The 22,360-nt window shown below is 47.3% G+C and overlaps 1 protein-coding gene across 2 annotated transcripts in view; it reads right to left on the reverse strand.

Annotated features, from left to right (window-relative positions):
* rnf43 (ring finger protein 43) overlaps positions 1-22,360 on the reverse strand; it is an 84,907-nt gene that overhangs the window by 6,269 nt on the left and 56,278 nt on the right. For both annotated transcript variants that reach the window (XR_013772598.1, XM_079283876.1), the window contains exon 2: positions 18,127-18,240. Coding sequence is in view for 1 of the 2 variants with exons in the window: in XM_079283876.1 (XP_079140002.1) it covers positions 18,127-18,240 (114 nt within the window). In the remaining variant the exon portion in view is untranslated. The remainder of the gene's footprint in view (positions 1-18,126; positions 18,241-22,360) is intronic.

Raw genomic sequence — 22,360 nt, forward strand, 5'->3', positions numbered from 1 at the left:
TAATGGAGAGAAAGTACATATTGAACAGGAAAGCTCATCGCCCACGCAACAGAGAACATCTGCCCGTTATGCAGCACACCAGTTCGGGTCTCAACCCATCACTAGGTGGCAGTCATGCACTGAGCGTCAGGCACCAACAGCACAGACCAAAGTGCAGCTCCTCCGGACACTTTTTCCACCTGACTCTGGAAGCCAAACATGGAATCTGAAGGCCACGGCACCAAGCGGCTGCCCGATTGGATCCTTTTCTAACGTTGGAGAGCGAAGCCGAAAGAAATAGTGCGACACTGTTGAAACTGAATGAAAAAGAATATGCGTCACACTGAACATCAAATGTCCCCAACATGCAAACAGGGACGCTTTGTATTCAAACTAGGCTCTGAGAGTGTGCATTCATGTGTGTTATTTTAAGATACAGTGAACAAGCATGGTGGCACATCAGTGAACCAGTTACTGCCCAGTGGTGCTCAGTGGCACAGGCAATGTGGGCAGTGGCTAACAGCTGGATAAGGCCAGAAGAGCACGGTCAGCTTGTTATCATATTGTGTTTACTTTTATTTTCTGACATACCCAGGCCTGCAGATTGCTCCACTCAGTTCACCAGCTGCTCTCCAACCGTGTCTGCCTGCTGTTTGTTGCTGAGCAGGTAGTGTACTGTTGTTTTCAGAGCTCTTTGCCTTAAATCAGCGAACCGATGGCTTCATTACGAGAATAACAGATGTGGCAATGCAGCGACAGGTGGAGCAATGGCGAACGTTAAAACACATCGAAAAACAATAGCACAAGTGGTCAGCGGACTAACTCAACAATCTCAGTAACATAGCAATTAGCTAACGTTAGCCACCATAAGCTACTTGTAAGCAAAAGGATCAACTGAGCATATTGTTTGTAAAAGGCTGAGGGGCGAAGCCACAAAGAATGGATGGCACCCCGGATTGTGCATCAGGTGCAACAGCGGTCTGCCCCCGTCTCAAGGTCTGACTCACACAAGATGTCGTGCCAAAGATGTCACGGCGCAAACGCGGCAATAAAGCCTCAAATTGTGTACGTGCCCCCGCTGCTACTGACCTCCATGACATGGACTGGTTTGAACCGAGTATCAATCCCGCTCTGTGTGTAAGTTTCTCTGAATGATGTTTTTTGTTATCAGTGTTCACTAAAAAAAAAAAAAAAAGCCAGAGAAAGGCTTTCTGGAGCTTCACCAGAAGACAGCGAGAAAAGTAAAAAGCAGCCTTTTCATCAATGTCTCATCACGTGCTCTCAAGCGTCTTCACACAGAAGACATTTACAAATTCAGGTAAAAGGATCACTCAGTTGATCCATTAATCATGTTCGTGAAAAACTTCTTTCGTGGAGTGGCTGCATGGAATTCAGATCACAAAAAGAGAGAGTCAGTGCGTGACCGTGAGGAAGCTTCCTTTGTTTCCACAGAATGTCAGAAGCGTCCCCCTCCTACACCTCAAACTACATTGCAGAGCATGACTTAAAAAACACCTGAATGCCCGTGTGTGTGTGTGTGTGTGTTTGTGCGCCCAACGAAGCCTGCAGTCGAGAGTTAACAACATTGTTCCAGAGAAACGCTGGTGGCCGTAGTATTTACGGTCAGAGGGAGGTCAAATAGAAATCAACATCCCCCTTTGATCTGGTTTCCAGCTGTGGTTCCACAGCCTTTCCCCTGTTTCATCAGAACAGTAATTGTAGTACGTGCGTGGGCCTAAATGGGGTGCGGTCACGTAGGAAAAAAGCTAGATCTGTGACATGTGGGAATTTGCTTTACCTGGGGTTCAAAAGTTCCCTTACGCGGCACTATAAGCCCATACGTCCTGTAATCGTGGTGATCTTGTGGTCCAACACACACACACACACACACACACACACACACACACACACACACACACACACACACACACACACACACACACACACACACACACACACACACACACACACACACAGTTTCAAATAGTTTCCTATAGTTCAAGAACATATCATAATTTACTTCTCAAATAACTGCAGCAGTGACACCGCAGTGTCATGCTCCATGCTCCGCTATAGAGCCACGGACCCGGAAGAGGCCCGAGAGATCACGTTACGCGATCATTGGAGGATATATTTAACCTTTAATGGCGCAATGAAAAGCTGTGACGCTAACAGGGCGAGTTTAAAGGACCACCAGCCAGCACGAGGGTTTCAACATCTCTGGGGTTTGTCACGGTCGGAACTGAAACAGACATCGCTGTGGTTAGGTAGACAGTAGACACCCATCCTCATGGAGGTGCAACTCGTCACGTGGGATTCGACTGAAAAACGAACAAACAAGAGTCTGCCTTTGACGCTGATTGGATTTCAGAGGGTGAAGTCAGGAGGAGCAGCAGGTAGCGGAGAGCTCTCAGTGTGAGCGAGCTGTCACAAACATAAACACACCTGAGGGCAAAGAGACAGAAAGAGGCACTGTGAGGTCACACAGGTACACTAGCAGGTACACGCATTCAGCACAGACGACCTATTTCTTGCAGGTTTTTTTTACTGTGTCGTATGCAAATGTATATCTGCATCTTACAATTACTACGAGAACATTTCCAACTTTGGCGCCTTCCCATGTACAACAAAATACACTCTCTTTCATACAACACGTACAACATACTAATTCTCACACTGTACTTCTGTTGCAGTAACTATGCAAGAAATAAATGTAATTTGTCATTTCTTACAAAAAGGAATGCACATGCCAGGATGCACATCAAGCTGACAATTTCTAAGACTTTTTTGAAGCTGTATCAGCCTCAACCGTAACGTTTGATGGGACCATGTCCAGTCTGGGGACCATGAATGACAGATGGACCAACATTATCTCACGTAAAACAATACATTAACTTCAGAATCCCTCGGGATAATTAGAAGTTGACTGGAGTAAATTCATTTATTTCCCTTTTCAAAGTATCGATAGATGTCACGATGATACCGTTATCGTGAATTACTTAGGCCACGACAATCTTGTAGTGAAAACCTGACATTGGGACTAATTCCCACAAATACTCCAGAACATGTGTTCCTCCTCCACTACGAGCAGCACTTGGCGGACGGCAGTGTTAACCACAGCTCATCTTGCATAAACACCAGACCGAGCCAGTGACCCCCCCCCCCCAGCATTGGGTGGCCTGCTCGAGGGCCAGCCAGCGCTGTCTGTTTACATCCCTGGTGAAGTGCAGCCTGCGAGCCAGGCCTGGCATCACAGCGCATTCTCATTTCAGGGGTCGCGCCGAGGTTTTTCCGTCGTCAGACGAGATCTCCTCGCCTGTTAACGTCTCTGTGTTTGTCATGGGGTTTACTGTGGTGGCACCGCCGGGCCAAATCGACCCCGGAGGGCCAATCCCCTTCATCTGCAGCCATGTTCCAACGTAACGGAGGGAAGAGGGAGGGGCCAAGAATGACAATGTATTACACACACACAGACACATTCAGTCCCGCCACGGAGAAACATCTGCTATATTAGTTGAACATCTGTGATTACAGAACTATATTCAGAGTCCAAGTGTGACCCAGTGGCTTCATAACCTTTGACAGCACATTTGATTTAAATCTGTGCGTTAAAGGGGCAGCAAAGACGAACGGCACGGCAACAGCATGTCTGGCTCAGCATGTCATTTATTCTTCATCCATTTTTGTTCCATGTACCAGAATAAATCTGCCAATGGAGTGAGATCATTTGACTTGTTCCAGAAGTGGCCGGTGTTATTGTGATTTATTTACAATGACTGAATGACTGTGCTCGAACAGACATTTTTATCAGCGCAACCAGCAAGTAAGACTCTCAGCCTGAGCTAATTAGTGAGCATGGTTGTTCCTGTTAATTACACACCACCACACGCTCCCTAACCCACTGGTGTTGCGCTCCCTCGGTCTCCGATAACTCCTCATGCGTCTTTAAAGCACGGCACCAGACTCCATTTCACTCAATCTAACTTGTCTTTTGCTCAGCGTGACTATCCACATCATTCATTGCGTGGGTAAATTACACCATGGAATAATATGTGTGGGAATGAGGGGTGAGAGTGAAAGAGGTAGAGGGAAAAAAAAACACAGAGAAGGGCGGGAGAGGAGTGAGGCGAGCAGGCTGTGGTGCTGCTGCATTAAAGTGTCTAATGACAGAGCACAGAGCTCCGGCCTGCAGGTCTGAGGCCGACTCTCTGCTCTGTCATTTCTCCTGACTGGCCCGGCACACTGGAACCATTACCGAAGCGCTGGGATGTCACTAAATGAGGAGCAGACGGGGGCGAGACTGGTGGTGAAATACTTGGGGATAGGGGTGGGGATGGATTGGGGGTGGGGGGGGGGGGGTGCAGGTGAGACAGGTGCAGTCTGAGTGGACGGTATTGAGATTGAGTTTAACTGGGCATGCCATTTAATGTAAAGTATTACTCGACCCTTTACGTCTTCAGGATTGTCTCTTGGCAGCAGGAGATATCAGGACTTAATTCATTCACGGGATCAGTTTGGAGATTCACCCGCTGGTCAGTTTACCGGTCACATGATGCGAGCACAGACATCCAAATCATCCGCGGTAGATAGTTGATGGAGGTTGTGTTTACGGTTCTTCGACTTAGCTAAACATTTGATACTTAACAGTAAACACAAAGTACAGCTGAGGCCGATGGGAATGTATTTTGTTTTGGTCAGCTGGTCAGCTTGGTCAGCTGGATGCAAAGTCAGAGGGGACCACGTCCAGTCTGGGGACCACGAATAGCCGTTCAAATTTAAATGGCGATTCATCCAATGGTTACTGAGATATTTGGACCAAAGTGGTGGACGATTGGACAGATAGACGGACAGATGTCCACACTGCCAGCGCAGCAAATAACAACAATCGCTGCACAGCATGAGGCCACAGAATGTGCTCGACTGAAAATGTACCAAAAATAAACACGACTACACATCTGCATATCTGCATTTATGTAATAATTTACTTTATTTTTGTAACGCACTGAGCAATATTATAAAAGAGACTTCTGCTTCTTCTCTCCTGGTGCACTTCCATCAATGCTGAAACGCAGAGCTTTGCTTTAAATATTGTTTACTTTACTTTAAAGATGTCTGTTTAAGTCTAATTGTGTGTGAATAACTGCTCTGTGTGTGTGTGTGTGCTGTGTGATTGCCGGGTGCTCGCCACTGGCTGAGCGGCAGTTGAGTTGGTTTGGAGGAGGGAAGGGTGTGGCCCTGCTGGGTATCCATTACTCACAGGGGTACTTTGATGTGGGGCCGCTGGAGGGGGCGAGTAATGTATGAAGAGGAGGAGGAGGAGGGGGGGGGGGGTGCTGGAGGGGCCGGGCGGGCATGCCAGGGCAGGTGAGCAGATTCTACGCACTCAGGTAAAGTATTGAGCCCGAGGGGGTGGGCCTGAATCACAGACACACACACACACTCCTTCTTATAACTTCCATTCATTCTGTAACACGCACACACACACACACACACACACACACACACACACACACACACACACACACACACACACACACACACACACACACACACACACACACACACACAGAGAAACACTAAATCCAGAAGCTGGGCTCGGCCACTCTTCTCGTGCAGTGAAGCAAGAGAGACACTGGAAAAAGTTATGAACCCGATCTGCCTGTCTGGAGGTTAGAGCTCAGCCCGCCCTCCTTCTCCCTCCTCTCTGCACTCCCCCCGTCCCTCGCACCCGTCTCGTTAGCAGGCCCCGGCGACACCGGGACACGCATTAGAAAGGCGAAGTGAAGAGAGAGAGAGGCCGATGTCATCTGATACGCTGTCACCTGTTAAACACGTCCCCCGAAACATCAAAGATGCCAGTGATGGAGCCCAGAGGGTCTACTCGATCGCACACACGCCACCACGTGGCCTCCCGTTTCACTTCCTAAACCCAGCCCAGCCCGATGCCCGGGCACGGGGGAGGTTTCACAGCCAGTAAAACATGTCAAGAAGGAGAAGAAAAAGAAGTCCTGTGATTTTGAAGACGGAGAAGCTGTGCCACTCCTTAAAAGGAATATCACGACATTTGCGTAAATAAGCTTGTTCGCTTTCCCGATGAGTGTTAAGAAGAATAAGATCGCATCTGCATGATAATATGTAGCTAGAGCCAGGAAATGATTAGCTTAGCTTAGCATGGAGACTGAAAACAGTGGGAAACGGACAGCGTGGATCAGTGAGAAGGTAAAAGAACGAGAATCTGTCGCCCAGCATCTCACCAGTGTGAAAACAACGCCGTATTTTTGACATTGTCCTGTTTTTTATCCAACATTCACCAACACTGACTGCTGCTGCAACGCGCATCTCTACAAACAACTATGGCTGTGTAAGCATGGGAAATACTTCTGACATGAATTACAGCTGAAACTGTCGAGATCCGTTAATCACAGGAGTTCCTGACGGTGATAAGTATAATTAAGTAAACCACCTGAGTTACGAGGCAGGAAAAGAGATGACAAGAGGGAGGGTTCGATCTCAAACATGCCAAACCCCACCTCTGACGCTTTCTTCTCACTCCTCCAAACATCTAGAGGGCTCTTCTTTTTTAAATATAAAACCTGCCCGACCCCAGAGGAGCCACTATCTCTTTACTGTTTGTATCGCACTCAATCAAGAGATTCAGCTCAGAATAATCCTCCTTTGAGTGGAAGAAGACACCCTGTCCTGTAGGCTCCGTATCGGTATGTTGATACAATCCTATGGCAGTGATGAGAGTATAACTAGAGGACGGAGAGAAAGTGTCCTGCATAATTTCTCCCAGTCTGTGGCCGGGGCATGGCGGAGGATTCTTTTTTCTTTCACTTTAGCGACGGGCGGCAACACAGAAACTTGAGGGAAGCCAATTAGAGGGCATTTCCCAGCCTTTTAAGAGGCAGATAATGTTCTTGTTTTCATAAAGCATCCTGTTATTTAATCAGGCCTGTAAGTGAGAGCCTGACAACCCTCCTACAGCGTAGAGCAGCCTCCCTCCTCTCCTTCCCTCCCATCATTCCTGCCCTGAGCCCTCCATCTCATTCAACAGCTCTTGTAAGCCTCCAGGAATTCGTTCTTGGAACAGGCCGTGCAGTAAGCCGTGTCTTTCTGCAGTGCAAATACACACACACACACACACACACACACACACATACACACAACCAGCACAGTGACAATTGAACACACACACTGTCTGTTCATGAGGTAAACCGACACAAATATAGATTAAAAAATAAATCACCCCTTTGCTAGATTTCACAACTACTGTGCATTACATTCTGACTGTAGATCACATCACTGTAATCACTGATTGCATTGAAATCTTGTATTCCCAGTGATGGAAGAAGTAAAAGTAGCAATACCATCATGTAGGAAGTAAAAGCCATGCGTTTCATCTGTTACTTGTAAGCACAATGTTGACACCGGTTGGAGCTTTTCGATGGTTTGATATATTGTCGGTTTTTTTAAACATTTATAAGAGGTGTTGAATTAAGACTCATAACCCGCAGTGTTGAGTGTAATTGCTGTAGCTGCCGAACGAACACGGTGGTATGAAAAGTACAATACATCCTTATATAAAGGTAGCGGAGTGTAAGTGTAAGATAGAAACAAATGGAAATACTCAAGTAAAGTACAAGTGGCTTGAAATTGTACTTAAAGGTACAGTGTGTGTAGCATTTAGGGGGAGCTATTGGCAGAAATGGAATAGAATATTAATAAGTATATTTTCTTTGGTGTACAATCATCTGCAATTAAGAATATAGGAAAAGTTGAACAATATTTGAAATTTTGGATTTAGAGAGTGAGCGTACGGAGCGGGTCCTCTTCATAGAGCCGGCCGTCATGTTTCTACAGTAGCCCGGAATGGACAAACCAAACACTGGCTCTAGATACGGCCATTTGCCGTTCGTTCGCTTCAGTTGGCTGCTATCTGCAATCTCACCGCTAGATGTCGCCAAATCCTACACACCGCTCCTTTCAGTCCATGCACTCATTTAAACGTCGTTATATTTCACTGCCGTTTAACTCTTTAATGGAAATCAAGTTCTTCCAGGAGGTTCGGTGGATGTTTGATCTTTGGGCTTACAGTCCCTTCACCTCGTATTTATAGTTATATTTACAGTCGTGAAACTACATTTCAGCAAAAACAAGACTAAGCGTCTCCGACCATGCTAGCAGCTCCGTGAGGCTGTGCTACTTTGGTGCTTTGAGATGATGAATAAAACATTGCCCTGATGGTGGCGCTAGAGGACAGTTCAGCAATCATCAAAGTCATTACAATGTATCCTGAGGGGGATGGATGTCTGCACTAAATTTCGTTGCAATCCATATGTTGTTGCTGTTCACTCATAACCACACACGTGAACCTCGCGATGGCGCTAGAGAAAAATGTCGAGGGAGTAATGAATGTCTGTCCATCAAACAGTTATTGAGATACTTTCATTCTGGACGAAAGTGGTGGACCGACCGCCCGCAACATCCCGAGAGCTACAAAGCTAGCGTGGCTAAAGAGTTGGCACAGCACCAAAAAGGTGTTAGTGAGGAAGTTCACATGTAGAGACTTTGACTCTCTGAATGTTATCTGGCCTCTAAAACTCTTTCCTCATGAGATGTGGGTCAATAAAAAATAATCAATCTTTTTAATAACCGCGCTTAATAGCCCCATGCAAATCTGAGTCTAAATAGTCTCATTGTATCCTAGTGTATTACATACTGTAGAGCCTCACTGTTTGCCCTGTGAATCTGTTTCGTCAAACCCCTGTCAAAAGCCAAAGGTGGGGGGGTGGGGGGCACTTGGCACTACTCTACCTGAGTCAGAGTTAAACAGGTTCACACTGCAGAGGAGAGCAGCAAGAACTCGCTCCCTCCGCCTGCAGTGTCGGACCTGTTTGCCGGTTCGCTCTAAACTCCGGGGGGATGCTTGGTGATCGCTTGCCTGCTGGGGAAGTAGTTATTGGTAACACAAACCTGTCTACTTTCCACTTCACTTTCACCAGCAGCCCTTGCCCAAGCCTCAGGCGGGCCAACGGAAAATAAAAAGTAAAAGAGGCAAAGATGAAGACAGAAAGAAGAGAAAAGTGAGACGGTGGAGGGACACGGGGAGATGTCTTTTTTTTCTTCTTCTTTTTTTATGGGAATGTTTCACTTAATCTCATAAAGGCACCGTGAAAACCTCCATCTGTTTGCCGAGCAGTTCAAAAGAGACTCCACATGCCTCCGCTTGCTGCTATATAAAAACAACATTCTAATGCAGATCTTAAAGAGGGCCAGCGGCTCAGCCTGCACAATGAGAACTGGGACGTGCCAGACGCGCCGATGGAGGACGGGAGGGTGGAAAGAGAATTAGGTAGGCAAACACGGGGGAATGTGAGCGGCAGAGAGAGAGAGGGGGACTGGCGACGCGAGAGAGAGAGAGAGAGAGAGAGAGAGAGAGAGAGAGAGAGAGAGAGAGAGAGAGAGGGGGACTGGCGACGAGAGAGAGAGACAAATCAAAGCAACAAACTTTCCTGTCAACGGTCCTGCTTCTGACCTGTTAGACGTGACCTTGAAGGACTAGACAGACAGGACCGGCGCAGCCCGCCCGCCCGCCCCTCTGAATCAACCCGTTCACCTCCCTTGACTCTCTCCTGCTTCCTCTCCCCTTCTCCTCTCCCTCGTCATGTTTCACCACGGGGCTTACCGGTCGCCTTTGTCATTAATAGAGGAATGTACTGGCTGAGAACGACATCTCATGTTTTATCGTGTGGCTGTTGAGCGAGGGGGGGGGGGGGGGGTTCAAGGCCAGCACCTTCACATTCAGGGCCCAGGGGTGAAGACAAAACTCAATAGACCCTACTGTGAGCGTATAGGACAAAAATAGAACCGATATGATACAAATATGAGATAATCGTTTCTTTGATGTAGTCAAAGGTGTGTGGGACTGCAGTGTGGCGCCTCTGTAGTCAGGGTTTCCAGCAGACGGGGGCCTCTGCACACCTCCAGGCCTCTCTTTCCCCCCCATAGCCGGGGCAAGACCAGGCCCGATCCGCATCTGCAGAGCTATTTTAACAAGCCCCCCCTTACAAAACTCCAGGGTTCAAACTGCTGGAAGATCAAAGGACTAATACAGCAGTAATAATACGTCGCTGCCCTATGAACGCCTCATTCATCGGGGAGAGGCAGTGATATAGTACAGTTGTAACTGGAGGGCCATTAAGCACTCATCATATGATTCCATTTGCCTTCCCTTTGTGGAAAAAAAAACATCTTCAGCTCTGCAGGCAGAGTGAGAACCAAGAATGAACTCCGACCAGCAATGCCAAAAATCTGAGCTGATAAGGAAATGCACAAACTCTTTCTGCGTGTGATGAAATCTCCAACACTCCCAAAATCTGTCCCAACCCATTGTGCATCCACACCTCACCTCACCATGGGTGCAACCATACACACACACACACACAAACACACACACACACACACACACACACACACACAAACACACACCATCCCCCCCTATTGCAGCCAGCCGAAGGTGTTTGGGAAGGAGGGATTTTAACAACAGCAGTTTGGCACCGAATGGTATCATCTGGCCTCTGTCTGTCTTTATGAGCATGACACGGCGTTCTATTTTTAGGGCAGCATTTTTCTCCTGCTGCCTGTGCCGACGACAGCCCGATGAAACCCTGACCCCCGCGCGCTCCCTTTGAAGTGACAAGTGAGAGATGGGCCGCCCTAATATAAAGCCCTTGAGACGCAAACACTTTGCATTCTCCGATGACAGTAGCAGCCCGCGAGAGAGGGTGGCGTGCTCGCCCTCAGGTAGCGGATGAGAAGGCCTGCGCACATACGAGCTCACATGGGCAAATGTACAGTGTTTGTGTATGTTTGTTTGTGCGTGTGTGTGTAAGTTGAATTTACTTGAAATGTATTAAACCGTGTACGTATGTTCACTGTAAAAAGATTAGTTGAGTCCACCGAATTCCTGGTTGATGATTTGGTGTAGTAGGGACCTGCCTGTAACGAGTGAGACTGGAAACGATGGGGGAATTCTCAGCTTATTATAGGAAAGCAGGACGCTGGACAAAATATTAGAACTTGTTAAGAGGGACATATTTTGCAATCCACACATACACACATGCAGGTGATATTCCAACAGCTTCTATTTTGGAGAGGTACTTCCCACCGCGCGGCGCTGTAGACATCTCACTGTTTGTGCATACAAGTTTTGCGGTGACGCTGTCGACCAGCTCAAATTTGGACTGCGGAGTCGGAGCAGGCTGTGTTCGCCCATATGTGCAGAGCCAGCACACGGCCCAAAGTGTCATGGCAGTGGGGGGGGGGGGGGGGGGGGGAGAAAAAAGGAAGAGCAGAAAAGTGAGAAAGGGAGAGCAACAAGCTGCTAATTGCCATTCGCATGGGAAAAGAGAGGCAGCATCTGAAAACACCACCTCTCAAAGCAAACAGCACGTCTTCCACATTTTATGTACGTGTGAGGGAGGGCAGTTTTTTTTTCTTTGCCTCCAGCTCAGAGTCAATGTTTAGCTTAGCAACGCTGGCAGTGGGCGAAAAAATAAAATACAAACCCCAAACGAGGACAAGACATGCGGAGGAGAGCTGCGGCCACAGCCGGGGCGTGTTGCGCTGAAAATACCCCGACAGATGGAGTAACGCACGCACCTTTAGGCCAAGAGAATTTCCCACCTATTTTAAAGTGACGGGATGAGCGGAGAGAGTGCAGCAGAGAAGCTGCACCCTCTGCAAATCAGTCACGCCTCGTCGGCGGGAGCGATGACAGCGCTGCACCGAGCCCAACGACAACAACGCCGCAGGTCAAGGTGACATCTGTTGAGCTGCGACCTGTGGGCCCGTCTGACCTTCTCACTGTGTTGTGATCCTTGGAACCTGTGCTTCAACCGCTCCTGGTGAACCCGCAGGTTCAAACTGTGTGTGATTGATTGTTCATGAACTGAAAGACATGCACGCTCGCTTTAAGCCGTGTTTGCAGCGGTTAGTGTTGCTTTGTAACTGTAGGAATGCAGTGGTGAGTTGCACCATCAAGGGTGGCATGTGATGGATAGATGGAGTGTCAATAGCCTCCAATCGGCTTGAAGTTGATTTAACCTCTAATTCCTCTTCCACATATGTTTCTGTAGATTCACCCCGTTGCCCCAAAGGTCAAAAGGATCACACCGAGCACCCCGACCCACTTTCCTCCCCCACAGTCAGACAAAGGAAGCCCTAATTCCACCCAAACACTGTCCCTTTTCCGTCCCACCTGCTCACCCGAATCAGACAAATTGAACTTGTTTTATTTTTCAATTCTCTACTTTTGTGCCCCGCTAAGATCACCAAAGCCGCTGTTCCAAAAATACCCACAAGTGACTGCGAAATGCAAAGCACACATACTTTGTTTTTGAAGTGGCGACAAACCAGAGGAATGCACTTTCTCATTGAGGAGGGAAAGCTGAAGTGCTCCTCTCAGTTGTCGGGCCCCTCACGAAGCACCCAATTGCACAGAGCTTGTGTTAAATGTACACCGCCGTACAGTTTAGGTACCGCCCCCCTCCCCCCCCCCCCCCCCCTCGCCTACAGATTCCACCATGTCTGTGAATTAGCGCCGCGACCGGCTGGTGACCTCAGGTTTCCCGCCGATTACCAGCCACTCAGGTGGTAAAAGGAGGACACCGGCATCAACAACACAGAGCAGCATGAATACAGCAGCCATCTGCACCTAATGAGCATGAAATCGGTGTGAAATTGTGTACAGGCCCTCCCAGACAATCCGAGGTCAACACGCAGCGGCCCGAGGTTCCCTTTAGCGGCTGGGACCTGAATGATATTCCACTCGCTCAGGGCTCTGCCTTGTTCCAAAATATTATTTGTCTGAGTCCCACGGGAATGTGTGACGAACAACAGAAGACTTATCACCCTGTTTTCCCGTCCTTGGACTTCTAAAGCAGCAGATGGTTTCACAAGCATCCAGTACGACCGACGGCTCGTCTTTTTGCTCTCAAACTTCGTTCCAGGTTGAGTTGACCCTTAGCCGGCACTTTGGATGATCTGCCCGAGTACGTCGCTGCACTTCACTTGAGTATTTTTTTGGGGGTAGATTCTACGAGGACGTGTGCACAAACGGAACTGTTTTGAGTTGGAAAGAAAGGTGCTACCCTCCGATATGCCGTGATTGACCACTATCATGGGTTTTATGTCATGGTTGGTGGATTAATGATACCACGGCTCCTTCCTCACCTTATTACACATGCGTATGCAAAAAACAATCAAACATCCTCCACCAAAATCCAGCACTTTGACAGATGAAGTGAGTTTACTGGAATAAATTAGTTTAGTCACAGATTAAGGAATGTATTCTTTCTTTTAATTAAACCGTCATTGCGGCGAGCCGGACAGCAAACCAGAGAGAACGTTTTTTAAAAGGCTAAACGCCAACAACTATGAATTGAAGCAGAATATTTGGTTGGATAAAAATCTGTTGTGCTCATCTATCTCTTTTTCAATCATTTTCCCTTCTTGTCAGCTCCTGTTTGGATCTCACACAGCCACCGCTGGAATCTAATTCTACTAATCCCAGATTCCCCTTTATTCATTCTGCAGCGCAGCATTCAAATATTGATTTAGCATTTCAAATGTCAACGGTACGAATGAAGCTTCGAGGCTTAAAAACATTGAACTGTGATTCTGCTTGTGGAGGGAACTTCCTCACAAAAGTGCCCATTGTTCGGCTTTACCAAAAACACTGAGAGAGTGGCTTCCCAATTAATATCTGCATCATCATGAAAGGAACAAGAAACAGAGGACGCTGACTCGGGAAAATACCCTCATAGTCACAACACCCTCTATTTAGAAATATAACACAGAATAAACACGACAGGCTAATCAAATTACAAGTGACATCACGGGTACCACATGAGCCATGATGAGTGAACAGAAGGCCGCCATTAGGCTGCTGGATTCAGAGCCGAGTACTTCCTCCTCAGTTCTCTTCACATTGATACGAGCTCAGACAGCAGCTGACTTTAGCAGCAGAGGAAATGGAAGGGAGAAGACTGCGTCGTCAGGGTCAAACAGAGGGTCAGTTCGTCTTGTCGTTTCTAAAGAGAGAAGGAATGACACATACGGTGCCAAACGGAGGAAATATCCTGAAAGCAGTTAAAAGCAGGAGGAATATGTGATACGTCACATGGCCGCTTGATAGAAAAGGGGAAAAATAAGCCCAAAGCTACTGCCACACCACTTTTGAAGCTGTGGCGTTCAACACGAGATGATAACAGCGGCGTGAACCTGTCTGACAAAGAGCAGAAGGACTATGACAGGAAGACGGGGCTTGTTGCTCAGAGGGCTGAAAAACAGATTTGAAAATGTCGCTGCGCGGTTTTGAAACTTCTTCTGCAGCAGTTTACAGTTTCTCTCATATTGAGAACAGGAAGAAGACTGTGGTGTGTGTTTGGTGTGCTTCACAGTGTAAAAGGAGTCCTCTAACGTGCATGAGGTGCATGGTCCCTTGCAAAGAGTCCAACTTTGACTAATAGAAAGAAACAGAAAGTTATAGTTCATCCCTTTGAAGACAACTGTGCAACTGTCTGGCAGAGACGAGCAAATAATGAATTTCCTTGGGAGAGAAATCAAAGCGAAACCCAGAAGTCTGCTAACACTGATGCATATCATACTCGCCAAAATGTCCATTGTGTACCTGCTGCTTTTTGCATTTACTTCTCAAAAGCTGAAATATTCCCCTTTTTCCAGATGTTCCCCTGTGCTCCTCCTGCTCCACTCGTCTCTGATGAACTGGAGACGTTGGACTCGGCTTCTGGAGGACAAGCAGCCAAAGGCAGCTGCCATTGCAATTCCAGCCCTTTGCTAAAAGAAACAGCAGGCGGGGATAGCCTGAGGTCAGTGTCACCCCCTACAGACGAGCAGACACAAGGAGACAAACACATTGTCACGAGGGCCGTGATTTATTCCTCCCTTCAATGGGCGTCCCTTGTTTTCAACCACTTCCCGTCACTGGGACGGCTCCTCCTGGCCTGGAAGTTTAATCCAGAGGACGGATTCCACCATTCGGACCAGTTTTCAGCACTTGTGCAGAGCAAAGTATTTGTATTATTATCCCTCCTGTAGTTACCCGTCCTACAGCTGCAGTAGTTGTTACATTTTCGTGATCTGTTCTGCTGGTGGCTGTTGTTTCCCAGGAAAAAAAATATATATCGTCAGTTAAATAATGAAAATGTGAAAAAAAAGTGTCAAATAAAAATCTTTCTGCGTCCCTGAGACTGACACCGTCTTTTGATCCGCCTCCTCACAAAGTGGCCACCTTTGTGCCGGATAGAGGAACAATTTGGAAGGCACATTTGAAGTAATACACACATAAAGTAGGCACACACACACACACACACACACAGTATTCACACACATGCACATGTAGTGAGTTAGAGCGTTTAAACAGGATTACTGCACAATCGGGCCATAACCCTTTTCATCTGAGAGGAGCAGAATCAAGAAGCAAGGCTTTCTGTGAGAGTCAACAAGTTGAGACACGGGCCGAAGACTCGATCACTGTAAAAGCTCGCTGTTTGCACAAAAAAAACGTGGATTGTTAGGGGGGAAAGTCAGCTCGGTGTCTCGGTGCATTGCTTGGCGTTTAGAGTAGCACTACTGAGCACTACTGGCACCCACTGCGATGCCTTTTCCCATCGAGTCATGTGTCACTCCGTGACTTAGCTTGAGAACCTTTCCAGGGCTTTGGTGTAAACAGCAAAAGCCAAGCTGGCTAGCGGAAAGCAGACGGATTCACTTCTAGCACGACATGCTGGCAGAGGAAGGCCGTGGCCTCCGCTTGTGTTGTGTTGTGTAATGATGCAAAACCACAGGAGCGGTGGAGGGTTTTTGATTCAGGCAACTGCACAGAGAGAGCTGTATAACGGAAACACGGATCGGTAGGAAGCAACGGCAAGTCTTATTCTAGAGTTGACCACGTAAAGGTGTGAAAAAAGAAATCGGGTCGGCCGAGTGGTTAGGGCGCAGGCCACATGGGCGCTAATGCCCTGAAGAACATGTATAAATAAATAAAGGCACATAAAAGCATAAAATAACTCCAAAATAATTACAAAAAATTAAAAATATGCCATGATGTGGTGTGGCCTAAACTGAGGCCAGGGGTAAAAAGAAGAAGAAGGGGGACCCCATCACAATCAACAATATTTTAGATTTTCTTTCTTAATTTGAGAGAAATTACTATAGTAAGTAAGTATAATTTATTGCTTCCCATATGTTGTTAAATGTTGCTTCCTACAGGTTTTATAATAACATTTCTTTCTGGAATTCAACTTGTGTGAGTTGCACAATATCCTTCTAAAATTGACTGCATCATAGGATTATTAGAGACTTCCACTTCAAAGTGGGAGTAGCAGCACTTCCACATACGAAAACTGCTCATTTCGTGCAGATATGTGAATGTGGGTGAGAGGTTGCCAGTAGCGCGGAATGCACCAGGAGAGGGCGATGATTAAATGCCAACTTCTCATTGAGGGTGTCTGCAGAAAGCCTTTCCTTTGAATTTGAAGACGTCCCGCGGCACAGACATCCTCAGAGATAAACTTCTGGGGTGCTGTGGGATCCATTCGGCGAAGCGAATAGCGAGAGACGGCACAGATTAATTAAGCAAAGGAATCTCCCATGTTCATGATGACGAGGATAGAACCCTCTGCAAACCAAAATAAAAACAAAGGACAACAATGAAACCGTATCCCTGAAGGTCCACTTTGTTTGGTTTGCAGTTTATTCCGGGTGTGCGCGGTGCAACACGAACCCTCTGTGGCCGTCGAGGTATCTATAGATCAGCGGGGCGGGCTGCAGTCAGACTAAACTGTAAACAAGTCCCATCCAGAGACCACGGCTGGCCCAGCACCGCACATCCCAAGCAGTCTGATTCATCCTCCTCGAAAGGCCAAACTCTTCAACAGCTGCAAGATGAGTCCCCCCCCCCAATAAATCCACCACGACGAAAACCTTTGAATCTCGCTACGGAAGCGAGGATGCAGGTGGCTGGAGCGGAGTTTACGGCAACACATACTTTCCAGTCGACCAAAACAACAAGAGCGACCCCCCCCTCCCTCCCTCCCTTCACTTCTCCTGATTTCAAAGGCGATCTGCAGGGAGGGAGAAAGCACTCGGAAGCAACAGCCTTTTGTTCCAGGGTACTTTTGCATGGGGGAGAGACCGTGTTTTGTTTATGGGACAACATAGTGTTGCCATTAAGGCTTTAATCAGAACTGTTTTCTGGAGTCGGCCTTGAGTGACAAGCCCCCACCATCACCACCCCCCATTGGCCCGCTTGAGGAGCAACAGGAGGAGGAAGAAAGGAGCAAGGGAAGTGTGGGAATGTCTCTACATCGTCGCCACGGCGGCCAGCTCCTAAACATGGCTTTAAATTAGGGGAAAAGAAAACACAGGCTAAAAAAAGGCAGTCGCCTAACTATACTCCTGCCTGCTAATTTGTCACCACTTGAAGAAAACGAGGGGGAAAAAAAATAGCAACAGTTTTAAATCACACTTTTTTTAAAAGTTAGGCTACGCCAGCCAGTGTGTATGGCAGGATACTTAAACACAAGGGAGGTTTAGGTCAGTCGCACATACATCTAAACCATCGTGGGCGGAATCCACGGAGCTCCGGCTGCGTTCATATTAGAGGGAAGCAGAGTGTCTGGTTCTGGCTGGCTGGCCGGCCGACTGGCTGGGATCGGACCAGTGACAGCTGGGGCTTGAAAAAGCCTTACATCCAAAGCCAGGGCTCACTGCCACTTGCTACATAGCAGCGCCGAGCTAAGCCCACCCCCTCCCGTCCAAGCCCTCGCTCTGAAAGATCACTGTCCCGAACAAAACATTAAGCTCCTGCCAAATCGTTCCCTCTAAAACCATCTTCTCTTTAAAAGGGCTAAACCCAAGAGCGGAAACGGGGTACCGGAGAGAAGACATGATGGCAAGAGGGAATATCTGTCTGCTGGCATGTCTGAGAGGGGAAGGGGTCACGGAGAGGGGAGTTTCTCAGGGCGGGAAGCATTTTCAAGGTGTGTGTGTGTGTGTGTGTGTGTGTGTGTGTGTGTGTGTGTGTGTGTGTGTGTGTGTGTGTGTGTGTGTGATCCGTACCTTATCGAGCAGCGGCAGACAGCGGGGTACCCTGTGCTCCAGTTTGACAATGGTGATGAAGTCACTTTCTTGCCGTTCATCCTCGCTTGTGTTGCACAGAGACAGAGGGTGATACTGCAAAAAATAAAGAGAGAGAGAGAGAGAGAGAGAGAGAGAGAGAGAGAGAGAGAGAGAGAAAGAGGTTATCATCTCAGGAAAAGAATCACTCGGAAATATCGGAAATGAACAGCAATGCAGATGTCTCCGGTGGGATGTTTTCTGGTGTAGAGGAAGATATTTGTTTGATGTGTGAAGCCCTCGTGAGAAGTGCAAGAAGCATGAATATCGCAGGTACACAAACAGCTCATCCGCAGTCTCTCCACCCAATCACACCGATGTATCAAAGGTAACATCCACAGTAACAACTCGTAATATTTGGTGCGTCTTACAAGTACTGACACATTTCAGGGGATTAGATTTAACTGTGGAATACCACACGACACTTTCTTTGTAAATGATTACAAACTAAATCAGCTGAGCACACTGATGGATCGTATAGTCCAAAGAGAGCCAGCACAAAATGAAAAGTTATTTATTTATAACACAAAGATAAAGTATAACTTACAATCTGCAGACTTTAATACTAATCTCACGTACCGGTGGCAAATACAAGACAAACGCCGATTGATGATAAAAGCTTCAATTGGCTGGATGGAAAGCACCTGAACTGCACTGCACTATTATTGAACATAACATTTTGATGATTTTATGCTTATCTATTTAAGCTTTGTGACAACAGTTTAAGGAGGAAAAGAGAATTGGAAAAACAATAATCGCAGTTAAGTGTAAAGATATGTGTGTATGTGTGTGAGTGGAGGCGGCGGTGGGGAAAAATCAAACCACAGCTGTATACCCCAAAAAAACACGAACCTCTACAATCATACAAAATCCAATATATTTATCCCGATACAACAAAAACACATGTAACCTACAGTGACCGAGAGGAAGTCAAAGAAAAACAATGTTTGAGACAATCTGGACGGCCAGAAGCGTTTATGTCCTCAATGAAGGCGTTTCCTCTCTAAAGCGTTCACAGTTGATATCAAGGAGGAAAAAACTTTGCCACCCTGCAAAATCAATTACACGGGACGGCGATGTTCACTCCCACTCAAAGCCTTGAGGACTGAAAGAACGGGAGATAGTCTTTGGTAGGAACATTTGATCCCCATCTGAATGGGAGGAAAATCGTAGCTGCTGAAAGGCTGCATTTAAGGGCTCAAGGGATAGCAGCGGTGTTTGCAAGTCACAGACATGCTGTCACGGGTACGAGGAATCGCACGGCAGTCCAAAAGGGAGCAAACCGCTCCTGAAACCCCCCCACCCCCGTGCATCACGAACTTTCTTCCCATGGCAGAGACGAGGGCATTGATGCAGCGCTCCTCGATCAGTCCGGTAGCCTGGGAGCTCGCCCACACCCCAGCAGAGCGGTCCCACCCTGCCCTGCCACCGGCCTGGTTCTGCCCCGGTGGGCCTCTTCATGTGGCTGTGGGCTGAGGTCATGGGGCTCCCCCTCATCTCACCCAGCGGAAATCCCTAAATTAAAAAGACCCAAGGGTGACATCAACAGCTGGCAGAGAGAGAGAGCGAGAGAGCGAGATGGACGGTGCAGTGGATTCACATACCACAAATAATTAATACGATGTGAGTGTTAACGGCAAAACTCGTCGGGGAACCCAGCCGGCCAAATGCCTCCTGCACAAGCACCATCTGAGCAATGTATTAATGTCCGACTGATTACCAACCAGGGGACTCCGGGGGCTAGTTCTGCAGTTGTCAGAGGGCCTGTGATGAGGTTAGGTAGTTCATTTAGAAATACATGCATATCAATCAAAATCCCGTCAAAGAGATATATCCACATATTTGCGTTTAAGGGACAATAAATAAAAGTCTGAATAAAATGACACATTGGTATGATTTGATCTTTAGAGACTTTACTGTCACAATAACCATTCAGCCAAATGGAGTCAGGTGTAACACCTTAAAGCTACGCATTATGATTGACAGTGCAAGGAAACTAGTTAGGGAGCGTAAAATAAAACACTTTCTAATAGAAATGAACACATTTGTAACATGAGGGGTGGTGTCAGTGAAAGGGTACTTGTGCTCTGGGACAACTGATCCTTATACAGCGGTTTGTATGATTTGTTCTTTGACATTTTTTTATACATTCTCGTTGCGAATGTCCAAGAACACAAACTATCAACGCACCAGCAGCGGAACCTGTTTAAGCAACAACAATACATTGGTAGGTTGAGGAAAAGATTGTGGTTTGGATAAAAGTAAGTTGAATTCAGTCAATATTGACTTTTTGTTTGGCTCGAGACACGAACAGCTGTCTGCTGGGTGAAAGTCCTGTTTGTTGACGCGTACATCCTTCGCAACCTCATCCTTGAATCTTAAAATGTCCCGGCTCACGATTACGTGGGTTATAGAGTAATCGTAGCGCACTACTTCTCGTAGATGTATGTGAAGGTTCGTCAGACAAAAGAAGGTTGTGAACCACTGCTGCTGTAAAGTACTGAAGACAAGGAGATAAGTACTCAAAGACACTAAACCATCCCAGCAGCAAATCCAGAATATGTCTCTGAAGTTAGTTGAAGATGAGACAGGAAATGAATAAGCCTGATTGAAGACTTTGCCCTGCGTAATGTTGTCAGACCCTCTCGTGTCTCCCGAATGGAAGCCCCCGTTATAGAAGCCAGGCAGCTATAGGCAGCATGAACCCCTGGCCTGGGCCGCATGCTGCGCTGCCAGCTGCCTCTACCAGTCCACATTTACTAGGCCCAAATTAGAGGCCTACAGCTGAACTTGGCCCTCAACAAAGAAAAAGAAATACAAAAAGAATATCCTTTAATGACACCACTTCACCGATGCCATGACCTCTGCTCTCTTTTACGACAGGGTTTCTGGGAAATGTTGGAAAAAGAAAAATCGGATTTTACCGTAAAAAAAAAGAATTACGACTGTTTTTGAATCCTTAGGCTTGGTCGGTCATGTTCGGATCTTGTTGTGGTATTAAACATGTCGACGCACGGGACTGTGCAATCATACCTAATAAAGCGGATAATAATCCCAAAGCTGAGCCAGGCAAGCTCAGAAGGAGCGGCTGGTTTCACTCTCGTCTGGCTCTTCTGAGGCTCTGAGGGCAACCACCTCGGTGGTCACACTGTCTATGTTTTGCATCGTTGACGAGACTAAGCATTAACTTCTATTTTAAATAGGCCCGTACCGCTTGCAATCAGATGGCTCCCAACACTCTCCATGTGCCACCGGTGGTGCCATCTACCACTTAGAAACACGCTGCGCTGGGACTATAAATCGCAACCGGGACATACTGCAACGTCTTCATTTGGTTTCTGTACAGCCCTGAGAAAAAGAAAAAAAAAGAAGAGGGGCCTGGGAAACCGAATCACTGAGTCTCCATTTCACAGGGACTAGAAAACCACAGGGCACGCAAACAGCTCCCCACAGACTGTTAACAATGCTCACTCCTCCGTTCCGCCTCCTCCTCCTCCTCCTCATCTGTCTAGATCTGTTGCAAAACCGACGGGGACATGTCCCTCGGTTCCTTTGTAGCCACGATTAAAGGCATTCCTTTCCAGCTCAATCAAAAGGCTACCCCAAAAATACTCTGAGGCAAGCTAACAGCCTCAAAAACAAATACAGGGACAGAAAAAAGGGGAGAATAAATAGTAGCTGCGGTGAGAAGTCAATAATATTTTTTTTTCTCTCCCCCCTCTCGCTGAGCCCTGCGGATCTTCTTTTTTCACTGCCAATAATCAGCAAGAGAGCTTTTTCTAGTTCATCTGCTGCCAGCAGGGAACCAGGCCCAGGCAGTTATGTCACTGTGCGTTAAGAGGGGTGGGGTGGGTGGGGGGCTAAAAAGAGCGTGCACCTCTCATCAAGCCCCACCACTCAATTACCAGCCGCTCAGGTCACAGGGCTCCACAGGAATGATCGAAACGAAGCAGATTGGTTTAGCAGGGGATGAAAGAAATGCATCAGTGTGATTATTCTATCGCACAGTGAATCAAGACGGCAAAACAAGCTTCTTCAATGGAGCTCTGCCCAGAGGCCTGGAAAGCCTGCCAGGTGAGTGCACATCAGGGAAGAATTCAATCAGCCCTGCCACATGTGAGCTTGGAGGCGCACACACACACACACACACACACACACACACACCTAAAAGCACATA

Source organism: Melanostigma gelatinosum (assembly GCF_949748355.1).
Source record: "Melanostigma gelatinosum genome assembly, chromosome: 14".
NCBI classification, from domain to species: domain Eukaryota; kingdom Metazoa; phylum Chordata; class Actinopteri; order Perciformes; family Zoarcidae; genus Melanostigma; species Melanostigma gelatinosum.